This window comes from Bos indicus, chromosome 12 (assembly GCF_029378745.1).
Source record: "Bos indicus isolate NIAB-ARS_2022 breed Sahiwal x Tharparkar chromosome 12, NIAB-ARS_B.indTharparkar_mat_pri_1.0, whole genome shotgun sequence".
NCBI lineage: Eukaryota > Metazoa > Chordata > Mammalia > Artiodactyla > Bovidae > Bos > Bos indicus.
In genome coordinates, this window is record NC_091771.1 from 12,188,765 (window position 1) to 12,202,954 (window position 14,190).

The 14,190-nt window shown below is 41.3% G+C and overlaps 1 protein-coding gene across 6 annotated transcripts in view; it reads left to right on the plus strand.

Annotated features, from left to right (window-relative positions):
* Positions 1–14,190, plus strand: part of DGKH (diacylglycerol kinase eta) — a 218,368-nt gene that overhangs the window by 90,414 nt on the left and 113,764 nt on the right. For all 6 annotated transcript variants that reach the window (XM_070800017.1, XM_070800019.1, XM_070800020.1 and 3 more), the window contains exons 3-4: positions 1,579–1,689; positions 6,706–6,786. In XM_070800017.1, the coding sequence (XP_070656118.1) occupies positions 1,579–1,689; positions 6,706–6,786 (192 nt within the window). The remainder of the gene's footprint in view (positions 1–1,578; positions 1,690–6,705; positions 6,787–14,190) is intronic.

Here is a 14,190-nt window from a genome sequence, read left to right on the forward strand (position 1 = left end):
GGATGAAGCACAAGTTGGAATCAAGATTGCTGGGAGAAATATCAACAACCTCAGTTAAGCAGATGATACCACTCTAATGGCAGGAAGTGAAGAGGAACTAAAGAGCCTCTTCATGAGGGTGAAAGAAAAGAGTGAAATCCAACATTCAGAAAACTAAGATCATGGCATCTGGTCCCATCACTTCATGGCAAATAGAAAGGGAGGAAGTTTAGCAGTAACAGATTTTATTTTCCTGGGCTCCAAAATCACTATGGACAGTGACTGCAGCCATGAAATTAAAAGACTCTTGCTCCTTGGAAGAAGCACTATGACAAACCTAGACAGTTTATTAAAAAGCAGAGACATTACTTTGCCAACAAAGGTCCATCTAGTCAAAGCTATGGTTTTTCCGTTAGTCATGTATGGATGTGAGAGTTGGACTGTAAAGAAGAGCGCCAAAGAATTGATGCTTTTGAACTGTGGTGTTGGAGAAGACTCTTGAGAGTCCCTTGGACTGCAAGGAGATCAAACCGGTCAATCCTAAAAGAAATCAACCCTGAATATTCATTGGAAGGACTGATGCTGAAACTCCAATACTTTGGTCACCTGATGCGAAGAGCTGACTCACTGGAAAAGACCCTGATGCTAGGAAAGATTAAGGGCAAAAGGAGAAGGCAGCGACAGAGGATGAGATGGTTAGATAGCCACTAACTCAATGGACATAAATTTGAGCAAACTTGGGGAAACAGTGAAGGACAGGGGAACCTGGCGTGCTACAGTCCATGGGGTCATAAAGATTGAACAGGACTTAGTAACTGAACAACGACAACAAACCCTTCCTTATCTTCTGATAAACTCCTTGGAGACCCACCTAAGGCTGTCCTCTGGGAGGATGACGCCTTTGACTCCCTCTGAGGCAGAGCTTTCTTTTTTGAACCACCATGCACCATGCTTTGTGTTTGTGTGTGTTACAGTAACACATAGTTGATGATAATTGACATTTAATGAGCACTTCCTCTGTGCCATGCAGTGAATCCTTTACATGTTTTAAAGGCTTATTCTTGACAACAACAGACCGGAAAGGTATATCTTGTTGTCATCTTCGTTTTACAGATGAACAGTTAAAGGCAGAAGATGTTTATTGATTTGCTTAAGATCATCCAGCTACTCAGTGGTGTCACCAAGAGTTGATCACAGTGTTTCTGGCTCCAGAGCTCATGCCTGCTTAACCATTGCATTTACTGTACATCTACCCTTCCATCACTTATTAAGTCTTTTCTATATATAAGTACGCATTTGAATAGGTACGTGTATTCATCACTGTGTTGAAAGCACTAGCTTTGTGGATGTGTCTTCCATACTATTTGTGACTGCTTTGAGGGCATGTCAGATTCGCCTTGGCTACTTGGAGCTTCGCATATGTGTTTCCGTGCGAGTAAAGTGCGAGTAAAGTGCGAGTAAAGTATTTTCTCCCGTAATTTGCAAAACATGAGAAATAATATTCAAAATGTCAGCGGTAGTGTGTCATGAATTTTGAGTGTTAATTGGCTTTGAATTTCATTTTAATCATGTTGTGCTTCTGCTTCTGCTTCTCCCTAGACCAGTATTAAAGAGGGACAGCTGCTGAAGCAAACCAGTTCCTTCCAAAGGTGGAAAAAGCGATACTTCAAACTTCGAGGTCGTACACTTTATTATGCAAAGGACTCAAAGGTAATTTGAGAGAATGCTAGTTGCAAGCATTTGAGGGCTGCAGATGGTTCTGTAAACTGTCTTTGTCTTGGGGCTTTGTATAGCATTACTGGTCTAATTCAATATAAATAGGCTTCATCTTGGACCAGATCACAAGGGGGTCTATTTGAGACAATTTCATGTGATGTCCCCTAAGGACATTCTTATGGCAAGGTTCTAGTGTAGTTTTCTTTCTTTTTTCCTTCCAATTGAGATGAAAATTTAAATGTAACTTTATTAGATATAATAAAGTCTAGACTTGAATTCCCCCCTTTCTTGCTAATTTTTACCTTATAAATCTTTTCCTGAACATGAGAGAGGATTTGCTATAGTTGCTAAGAATTCATACTCTGATTTCAGACAAGAGTTCATATTCCAGTGGAGTGGCAGTGAGCAGCATATTGTTGAGAGGACCCTTAAATAATGAAAATGAAGTGCTCATGTAATACCAAGCTCAAAGCAATCATTCAGTTAGTCTAGCAATTAGAAATAAAAATCATAGTGAAATAAAATCAAGGCTTAAATAATTTTTATAAAATAATTGAATGAAATAAGAATGATGTAGCTTTGGAAGAAAAAATGATATTGATGAGCTTCCACTTAAAACTGATACTTTACTATTCCTTCAAAAATAAAATTAAGATGGGTGCCCTCAGTAGACACTGGAGCCCCACCAAAGTGGCCCCCTGCCCTGTCAGGCCTGGCAGACACCTTTGGCCATCACTCATGTTGCCTCAAAGTGTCTCCTGCCCCAGGGTCATCCACACACATCAAAGCATCCATCACGTTGCAGTTGGGCCTTTCAGTCAGCCACACTGGCGTCCAGTCCTGCATGCGAGCACATCCTCAGAAAGTGCTGCCAAGCTGCATCAGGAAAACAGATGCCGCCCACCGAGGGGACGCTCCTTGAGCATCTGACCCTAGTAACCAAAGGAGACCATGTTACGGGGCACTCCCTGAGCATCTGACCCTAGTAACCAAAGGAGACCACGTTACGGGGCACTCCCTGAGCATCTGACCCTAGTAACCAAAGGAGACCACATTACGGGGCACTCCCTGAGCATCTGACCCTAGTAACCAAAGGAGACCACGTTACGGGGACCAGCCATGCTACACAAAGCCACTCTCTCAAGACCAGGAGGCGTAGCTGGTCTACCCAATATGTAGGAAAAAACACAAAGTTAGACAAAGTGAAGAAACAGAGGAGTATGTTCCAAACAAAATAAGAAGACAAACACTCAGAAATAGATTGAATGAAATGGAGATAAGCAACCTTCCAGATAAGTTGTTCAAAGTAATGGTCATAAAGACAACTCACTGAACTCAGTGGAATAGAAAAGTGAGAATTTCAACAGAGATAGAAAATATTTTTTAAAAAAATCAGAACTGAAGAATACAATAATGGAAATGAAAAATACACTAGAGGAAACCAGCAGCATATTAGATAATTCAGAAGAAAAGACCAGTGATCTAGAAGATAAGTTAGTGGAATTCACCCAGTTGGAACAGCAAAAAGAAAAAAGAAAAAACTAGCTTAAGGGACCTCTTGGGCAACATCAAGTGTGCTAAGATTCACATTACTGGAGTCCCAGAGGGGAAGAGAGTGAAAAGGACAGAAAACCCATTTGAAGAAATAATGGCTGAAAAACTTTCCTAACCTGAGGCCTAGCACCACCAGGGAAGCCCCAGCCTAAGGCCAGCGGTTTTCCTTACTGGTTTTCTGTCTGAATGATCCATCTACTGATGTAGAGGGGTGTTAAAGTTGCCTGCTATTACTGTATGACTGGCAGGTTTCTCGCATTATGTCTGTTAATATTTGCCTTATGGATCCAGGTGCTTCTATGTTGGGTACATATGTATTAACTAGTGTCACATTTTCTTGTTGGATTGATCCCTTTACCATTAGGTAATGCCTTTCTTTTTCTCCTGTTGCAGTCTTTGTTTTAAAACCATTTTATCTGGTATAAGTGTTGCTATCCCATATTTCTTTTCATCTATGCTTGTATGGAATAGCTTTTCCATTTGCTCACTTCTGGTCCGTGTGTGATTTTAGATCTAAAGTGAGTCTCTTGCAGACAGCATAAGTATGGGTCTTGTGTTTGTATCTGTTCAGCTACCCTGTGTCTTCTGATTGGAGCATTCAGTCCATTTACTTTTGAAGTGATGATTGATAGGTATGTGCTTCCTGCCGTTCTGTTAACTGTTTGCTGGTTATCTTTGTTCTCGGCTCCTTTTTTTTTGCTTTTTCTTCCCTTGTGATTCCATGACTTTCTCTAGTATTATGTTTATATTCCTTTCTTTTTATTATTTGTGTATCGTTTTCTCTAACATCCTGTAGAAAAACCCAAAAGAACTTTTTGACCAACCCCATATTATCACAGTTTTTGGTTTGTGGTTACTGCTTATATCACAACCTCTGTATATTACAGTCTATTTTAAGTTGATAGTTGCTTAAGTTTGAACATGTTCTAAAAGCACTACATTTTTACTCCACTCAGCATTTTATGTTTTTGATGTTATTTTACTTTGTGTATTCCTTAATTATTGTAGATATATATGATTTTACTGGTTTTGTCTTTTAATTCACATGTGGCCTGCATTGGCAGGTGGGTTTTTTTTTTTTAACACTAGTGCCCCCTGGAAAGCACTCATACCTTCGATCTATTACTTTTACTACATTTTTGCCTTTACTGGCGAGATATTTTCTTTCATAATTTTCATATTTCTAGTTATAATTTTTCTTTTCTGTTTAAATTCCTTTAACATTTCTTGTGAGACTGGTTTAGTGGTGATGAACCACAGTGCAGACAAGCTGTTGCTTGCTTGGGAAACTCTGTCTGTCAATTCTGATTTATGATTTTGCTGGGTACAGTATTCTTGGTCAAGTTCCCTCCTTTCAATGCTTTGACTATATCATGCCACTCCCTTCTGTAAAGTTTTGCTGAAGTGTCAGCTGACAGTGTTATGGAGCTTCCATGTATGTAACTAGTTGTTTTTCTCTTGTTGCTTTTAATATTCTCTTTAGTTTAACATTTTAGCATTTTAGTTATAATGTGTCTTGGTGTGGGTCTCACTGGGTTCCCTTTGTTTGAGTCTCTCTGTACTTCCTGGCCCTGGATACCTGTATCCTTCACCAGGTTAGGAAAGTTTTCAGCCATGCAAATAGAAATGAAAAGAAATACGGGATAACAATCTTGCCATTTGCAAAAACATGGATGAATATAGAAGGTATTATGCTAAAAGTGAAATAAATTAGACAGAGAAAGACAAATACCATATAATTTCAATTATATGTGGAATCTGTAAATTATGTGTGGAATCTAAAAAACAAATGAACAAAAAAACCCAAACAGAGCCTTACAGATACGGAGGACACATGGGTGCTGCCAGAGGGGAGGCGATGTGAGGTTGGGTGAAGCAGGTGAAGAGGATTGAGAGATCCAGACTTTCAGTTATAAAAGTAAATGTCATGTGAATTTAATATACAGGAAAAGGAATATAATTAATAATATTGTAATAATTTTATATGATGACAAATGGTTACTTAGGCCATCGCTTGATGATGTATTTGATTGTCAAATTACTATGTTGTACTCTTGAAACTAACATAATAGTGTATGTCAACTATACTTCAATTTAAAAATAGTAAGATTTATTGTTACTGCACCAGTAAGATAATTGATAATTTTTATATTAAAAATATGTTTGTGATATAATACTTAGTATAGTTATACACCAGGAGGTAAAAAATAAATAAACAAACCTAATTCTTAGCTTATGCAGCTATGGAAATAATAGCAAAATGAAATAATCTTATTTTAAAGGCCATTATGTTCACAGTTAAACCCTGATCTGGCTCCATCCTGACCCCGCATATTTATTTCCAGGCAACACGGACCATTTGATCGCCTACAGCCCAGCCCCATATTTTCCATCTCCAGGATGATTTTCCCTCTGTCTCCACTTGAAGAAATTCCCTGTTTTCTTTAAGATCCCTCTAAAGTTGTCTTTATTCCAGTATGCACAAGAGAAAGTGTTTGTTTTCTGCTGGAAAAATTATCTATGACCTTCCATAGTATTTTGCGTATCTCCTTTTCCACATTTAATAGTTCACCTTACTTAAAACTAGTTGTGTCTCTTCAGTTCCCATGCTAGATTATAAATTCTTTCTAGTTAGGGAACAAGTCTGATTGTCAGATTGGTTGGCTTGAAGTAGAGTTGCATTACACCCTGGAGATCTTGGGGAGTGGTGGAAACTTAAATTAGATAAGGGAGCCCTTTTTTCTGTAGTTCTGGAGGAGCAGTGTTATACCGACATCGCTGGAAGTACACCGAAGGACTGTGGATGAGGACCAGTTGACTGAAAGTAGGAAGGATACACATACTGACTAGAATTTCCTAATCTCTCAATGGTCCATTTTTAAAGATTTTAATTCTATGGAGTTTTTAACCACTGAAACTTTTTTGATTAAAATGCTTTTCAGCCTAAAAAAAAGTGTTTGAACCTGGCCCCCCCAAAAAAGAAAAGAATATAAATAAAACTTTTAAGAGTATATAAAGAAAGTCATCTTATGTTTGCAGAGCATACGCACCGTCTCATTAGAACACATTTACAGATGAGGACAGCAACATTCAGAAGGTTCGGTAACTGGCCGTGACCTGAGCCAGGACTAGTTCTTCTCATGGTGGGGTATGTGAGTAGGTGTGCATATCACACACTTAATAGGTTCCCCATAAACGATGCTTCTGGAGACCACAGGGCGTTTTGCAATGAGACTATGTACCAGGGGGCTTCTCTAAAGTCCTATACAGTTTGAAATTTATGTGTTTGGTTTTACTCAAAAAGTATCACTAACTTAAGTTTTTCATCATTTTTTTTTATTTCGAATTCCTGATATAGCTTCATGGTCATGACCTGATGGTTAAAAAAAAAAAAATTACTGAGGAGCACTGAGTTAGGTTTTCAAATAATATGTTTGTGTTCTTTTTCATTAACAGTCTCTGATATTTGATGAAGTTGACCTCTCAGATGCCAGTGTAGCTGAAGCAAGCACGAAAAACGCTAACAACAGCTTCACGGTATGCTTCTATTCTGCTGACTCCCTCCTCGAACGTTATAGAAAAACCTTTGCAAAGCTTGTACTGAATGCCCTCCTTAGTTGCCAGCTGCGCGTCATGTGTGCTGGAGTTCCCACCAAGACAATAAACCTGATTAGTACCTTGTAGATTCTAATACCCCAAACCATTCGTGATTGTTTGGGTCAAAAAACCAATCCATTAAATGTATATTTTAAATATATATATATATTTTGGATGTCTTAATTTTAGTGCTTTAAATATTTCACCTCCTTAAATATAGTAGTTCAACTGATTCCACTGTTCTTGAATATTCACAACGTCTGTTTTTTTCCCTTCAGTCTTAAAAACAGTATTTTCTCTTTTTCTTCTACTGTTACTCCAGTTGCTAAGGTTTACACCTTCATTTCTTCTCATTTAAGTAATTCATTTGGCAGCTATTTCAAGAAGAGTCCTCAGTTCTAGTTATTTTTTTTTTCAATTGCAAATCATGTTGCTTCAAAGGCCTCATAGGCTCAGGTTGCATTTGTAACTCCATTATGCTGCTGCTAAGCCGCTTCAGTCGTGTCCGACTCTGTGCGACCCCATAGACGGCAGCCCACCAGGCTCCGCTGTCCCTGGGATTCTCCAGGCAAGAACACTGGAGTGGGTTGCCATTTCCTTCTCCAGTGCATGAAAGTGAAAAGTGAAAGGGAAGTCTCTCAGTCGTGTCCGACTCTTAGCGACCCCATGGACTGCAGCCTACCAGGCTCCTCTGTCCATGGGATTTTCCAGGCAAGAGGACTGGAGTGGGGTGCCATTGCCTTCTCCAGTAACTACATTATAAAGCCCTATAAACTCCTACCACTGCATTCTAGTGTTGCTGATAATTGCTTGTCCGTATGCGCTCCCACCCATACAGCATTGCTTTCTGAGCCGAATGCTTTTTCTGCTTCCTCTGACTTAAACGATGCCTCCTGCATCTGTAGCTGTGGAAAGTCTACCGACGCTTCAAAGATTATGTCAGATATCCCATTCTTTTTGTACTTCTTTGATTACAAAAATACAAATTAAATATGAATTGAGGATCCACCATGTGCCAGGAACTAATAAACATAATAAATGAGATTCAGAGATGAAAATACATATATATATACCACTCTGCTGAAGATATGCACAGTATAACTGAGTGAAGTTCATCTGGGATACTTTGTGTAGCTGCATCCTTAGGTCTGCTCAGGTGCTCTTTCTGGGTCCTGTCGCCATCCAGGCTCCCAGCCCCTCTTCTGGGAAGCCACCAGCATAGACAGCAGGGCGTTGTGTTCATGCCCTAGGCACGCAGGTCAGGGAGGACAGACAGGTGCAGGGCAGTACCATGATGGAGGTGAGCTCCAGAAAGTAGGGCTGGGGGTGGAGAGGAAGCAAGAGTTCAGATTTAGTCTGATTGATTTATGGACGTGAGAGATAATTCATGCTGCGTGCATCCCTCCCCCTCCCACCTCCCCAGGGACCATTGAGTTTGAGAAGCGAGAGGACAGCCAAGAATAGAATCCTGGGAAAAGCTTCACAACATAAGGTTTGGCCACTAAAGACTGAGAGAGAGCACTCTGAAGTATAGAAGGAACGGCAGGAGGCAGTGATGTTATGAAAAGCCAGGGGAAGGGAGTATTAAGGCGGAAGTTGTCACACATCAAATGCTGTAGAGAGGTCAAGCCCAAGAAGAAAGGAAGAGCGTCTGTTGAATGTGGAATCAGGGCAGGTCATCCGGTCACACTGGTGGGAGCAGTGGCAGTGGAGGGTCATGTGCACGAGGCACATGGAGATGCCAAGTGGGAAGGCAGAGAGAAGCAGCATGGATTCCTGATCCCAAAGCCTGGCTGTTAAAATAAGGAGCTGGGACACAGCACCAAGAACTTTCAGGTTCGAAGAGGCAGCTCTGGTTCCGTTGTTGTAGTAATAGATCTTTTGCTTTGGTTTTTAAAACTGGTTTTTGAGCGTGTCTATACCACCAGAGGACAGAAGTGTTAGATCAAAAGTTTGAAGCTTCAGGAGAGAGAGGGCGTAACTGATGGAGAGTATTTGCCAAGTAAACGACAGGGGGTGGGACCCAGAACACAGGTTAAGAGGTTAGCCTTTAAAATGGATAGCTGGAACCTACGATATAGGGGAACAGTGAAAGTGTTAGTTGCTCAGTCATGTCTGACTCTCTGTGACCCCATAGACGGTAGCCCACCAGGCTCCTCTGTCCATCAATTCTCTAGCAAGAATACTGAACCTGCTCTACAGCATAGAGTTCAGTCTGGTGTTCTGTGGTGAGCTATGGTGGGGTTTGGGAGGAAGGGGCATGGAGGAGGGGATATATGGATGCATATAGCTGATTCACTTTGTTATGCAACGTTTTAGAGCAGTTATACCCCAATTAAAAAAAAAAAGAAAGAAAGATAACCCTGAACAAGACACAGAAAGTTTATGGAAGTAAAGGTGTGGGCAGGAAGATCATATATTTCAAAACCAAACACTACTGTTTTCTCAGTGAAATTAAAGATAAGGATATATACTATGAGTAGGAGTTCAGGAGGGTTTGCAAGAGCTACTGTAGAAAATGAGAATTATCACTGAACAGAGTCTAGTAGAAGATTACTAGGTAGTAGAGAGTGTCTGCCAAAGATTGGAGATTAAGTTTAGAAATGTTCTTCATTCCTAGGCCAACAGAGTTCTCTATAAGATGAGTAAAGAAAAACAGCTAAGTTGGCCCAGGATTGATGACTTCTAGGGTACATTGGAGGGCTTCCCAGGCGATGCTAGTGGTAATGAACCCACCTGCTGATGCAGGAAACAGCGAGACCTGGGTTCGATCCCTGGGTTGAGAAGACCCCCTGGAGGAGGGCATGGCAACCCACTCCAGCATTCTTGCCTGGAGAATCCCATGGACAGAGGAGCCTAGCAGGCTACAGTCCATGGAGTCACAGAGTCAGACATGACTGAACGACTTAGCCCGCAGGCAGGGCATATTGGAAAGAAAGAAACAGATTGTTGGATTTCAGGGATCAGTAACTCATCCATCTTCCCCCTCTGTGTTCTCAGTTTTTGAGAATAGAGTATAAGGAATAAGGGTTGACTTTATTAATGGCTGAACAGGATCCAGTAACCAGTAAATACAGAGCTTCTGATAAGTTGTTGGAGGCTCAAGGGCAAAATGTTGCTTTTTATTCCTTCCTCTGAAGTGAGGGTGGGGTTGGGTAATTAAGCTATCAGATTAACCACTTGCCTTCCCTGGGGAGTGAACAAGACAAGCATCTTTTCCCCTCCATGGAGACTCAAAGTGATGGTTGCAGATAAGAGTTTCTCCCTGACCAGGATCCAGAGTTTAATATGAAAAAGGGTTCCAAAATTTAAGATTTGAAAGATGGAGTAACTTCAGGTGAAGACAAGACCTAGGGTGTTGGACTACGTAAAGGGACTTGGACAGCCTGGGTTTGGGAGAGGTTATTCACATAGTTTGTACAACTCTTTCTTGGACCTTCAACTGCATGCGGTGTCTCCTGTTGTGTCTTTTCCTAGAATTTACTATTTTCTGCCTTTTTTAGTTAAGTACTTGTGTTTTCATAACCTCCTTGAGAATAGGGACTCTGTCACACATTTAAGGGCATAGCTCCTTATCCATAAGTATTTGTTGATTTTAACGAATAAAATGAAAGTTTATTTGGGGTATGAGAAGACTTTTTTGTTGAATTATTTTTAGGAAATTTCTTGACTCATCCCAATGTTGTGTCTCAAGTTTGTTGAACTAGAAATGCAGAGACTAAAATGTTGGGTGGATTGCTTAGAATTTTATAGCAAGTCAATTCAATAGAACTTTGCAGGGTATAAAATGGAATAAGAGATATGTTTCCAAGCATGTTTCCAAGGACTGTTTAAAGACAGTCCTCCCTGTCTTTAAATATTTAAATATTCCACCTTCCTGGGTCACAGTGACTGCTGGCTGATGATGTTATTTTGACCAGTTTGTGTCAGAGGTTAATGGTGTAGTTTGGTGAATCCAGCAAATGGTCAAATTCTGCTTCCCTTCAGTCACTCCTCCTTGCCTTGAAGTCCCTAAGGATGATATATCGACAAGGGACACACAGTAAATGGAAAATCTATAATTAGCAAACGGGAAGTGGAAACGCTGTGCTTCACCCCAAAACCCAGTTGTCAAGCTCTCGTAAAATGGGTTCTAGAGGGAGTGTTCTAACTCATTCTGTGGTTATGAGCGGGCATCGAGGCTGGCTGGGGCTCAGTAGGGGGATGCTGCAGGGAGTGGGGGGACACAGACCTCCCAAGGATGGTGTTAAGGGATCTGCAGGCATCGTGAAGACCTACCTGCATGAGGACTGCTTTTAAATAGTCGTGTGCTTTAATCCCCAGAGTGAATAATTGTTTTGCTTTGGAGGTTGTTTAAATTGCCTCAGGTATTGTATTAGTTTTCTTTTGCTTCCTAACAAATTGCCACAAATTTAGTGACTTAAAACAATGCTTATTTATAATCTTACAGTTTCTGTCGGTCTCGTAAAATAGCTGGATTCTTCTTCTTCAGGTCTCACGATGTTGAAATACATAGATATGGTAAATTAAATACACACACACACACACACACTCTTTAATTACCTTGTGTACTTAGTCACTCAGTTGTGTCCAACTCTCTGCGACCCCATGGACTGTAGCCCTCCAGGCTCCTCTGTCCATGGAATTTTCCAGGCAAGAATACGGAAGTGGGCTGCCATTTCCTCCTCCAGGGGACCTTCCCGACCCAGGGATCAAACCCACACCTCTTGCGTCTCCTGCATTGGCAGGTGGATTCTTTACCACTAGTGACACGACTTTGCACTAATTTTTTTTTAAGATTTTTAAAAAATGTGAACTGTTTTTAAAATCTTTATTGAGTTCGTCACAGTATTGCTTCTTTTTTTGTGTTTTGGTTTTTTTGGCCTTGAGGCGTGTGGGATCTTAGCTCTCTGACCAGGGATTGAACCCGCATACCCTGTGTTGAAAGACAGCGTCTCAACCACTGGACCACCAGGGAAGTCCCACATTGGCCTAATTCTGACCTGTGTTTGAATTTCTGGTTTTGCAAGTGTCTTCTGCTTTAGGCAGCAGCAACAACAAAATCTACTAATGCTGAACAGTTGTCAGTGATGTGATTGGGGAACAGAAAAGACCAATTCCTGACAGCCTTATTGGCATTTTATGAGTCCTTATGCTTTTGAACTGTGGTGTTGGAGAAGACTCTTGAGAGTCCCTTGGACTGCAAGGAGATCCAACCAGTCCATTCTGAAGGAGATCAGCCCTGGGATTTCTTTGGAGGGAATGATGCTAAAGCTGAAACTCCAGTACTTTGGCCGCTTCATGTGAAGAGTTGACTCTTTGGAAAAGACTCTGATGCTGGGAGGGATTGGGGGCAGGAGGAGAAGGGGACGACAGAGGATGAGATGGCTGGATGGCATCACTGACTATGGACGTGAGTCTGTGTGAACTCCGGGAGTTGGTGATGGACAGGGAGGCCTGGTGTGCTACGATTCATGGGATCGCAAAGAGTCGGACACGACTGAGCGACTGAACTGAACTGAACTGAGGTTAACATTCACAATTAATTTGCAGTTTAAGTTCTACCATGGCATTTTCTCTGACTATGGGATCAATAAAACTTTCTTAATTTTTTGGTCTATTTTTAATCGTTCATTTTCTTTATTTTATTGACATTTGCATAGTGTTCTGGGGTTTTATTTTCACTTTAACCTTTTTATCCCTAACACTTCTGTGCTATGTGTGATTGTGCTCTTCTGATACTAGACTGGAGAGCACTCATTTCCCTTTGGTCCCACTGGGCCCCCCAGGAAGGGGCTGCAGTTCCCCTGATAGCTATCCCAGAGTGCTTTCCTGCCGGGTGGGCTTCTTTCCGGCTGGTCAGTCTTTGCCTCTGTTCTGTCTCTTCTCACATCCGCTGCTCTCTTCATCTCTTTCTCACTAATCATGGCATTTACAGACCCAGCTTCTGTTGATTTACTATTGAACCATAATTGCTTTACAAGGTTACATTAGTTTCTGCTATACAACTAAGTGAATCAGCTGTAAGTGTACATATACCAGGGCTTCCTGGGTGCCGCTAGTGGTAAAGAACCCACCTGTCAATGCAGGAGACCTGAGAGACACAGGTTCGATCCCTGCATGGGGAAGATCCCCCAGAAGAGGAAATGGCAACCCACTCCAGTATTCTTGCCTGGAATCACATGGACAGAGGAGCTTGGCAGGCTACGGTTCCTGGGGTCTCAAAGAGTCGGACACGACTGAAGCGACTAAGCACATACATATATCCCCTAGGTATAAATATATCCCTTCCCTCTTGAGCTTCCCTCCTATGCTCCCACCCCTTTAGGTCATCAAAGCACTGAGCTGAGTTCCTTGTGCTATATAGAAACATCCCACTAGCTATCTATTTCACACATGGTATTGAATGTAAGTCAACGCTACTCTTCCGATTCATCCCTCCCTCCCTGTCCCCCTCTGTGTCCACACATCCATTCTCTACATCTGCAGCTCTTTCTGGAACTAGGTGATTTTTCCAGGTGCAGTGCTTAGACTCCAAAGTCAAACAGTCAGGGTTTGGGTCGGGGCTCGGCCATGTCTAGTTAGGTGACCTCGGACTAATTAGTTAACTGCTCTAAATCCTTAACTGCTCAGTGTCCTTACCTCTGAAAGTGAAAAGTAAACGTATTAGTCTCTCAGCTGTGTCTGACTCTTTTTGACCCCACTGACTGTAGGCTGCCAGGCTCCTCCATCCATGGAATCCTCCAGGCAAGAATCTGGAGTGGGTAACCATTCCCTTCTCCAGGGGATGGTCCTGGCCCAGGGAACGAACTCTGGTCTCCAGCATTGCAGGCAGATTCTTTACTGTCTGAACCACCAGGGAAGCCCTACATATTGGGGACTACTGTTTAGCATTCCCTTGAACTTAATTATCCCTTGATTCCCTTCACAAGTGTCAGTATTGCCAACTTTTAAAAGTTTGGGGATTTTGAAAGAGAATATGGACAGACTTTATCTTGAGAAAACATTCCATCCTTCCTGTCTCTCAGAGATGTTGTGAAGATTTATTTCCACTCTTATCTCATATTATATTATTAGGCAAAGGGACCATTTTGTAATGAATGAAAATACAGTTGTTCCTTGTTGGTTAAATGTTCTTTGCTAAAGAAAAGCTTTTTAATGATTTGAAAGCCATCACAGTGGTGTGGTATACATCAGGCTTTCAAAGTGTACTGTTCAAATGACTGTTTTCTTTAAATTTTAATGAAGTTTAGGCTAAACCTTCAACAAAGAAGTCATCATTTTTAAAGAAATGATTGTATTGACGTTGGTGAAATTTTTTATGGAAGTTTGTAAAGAAAGCTT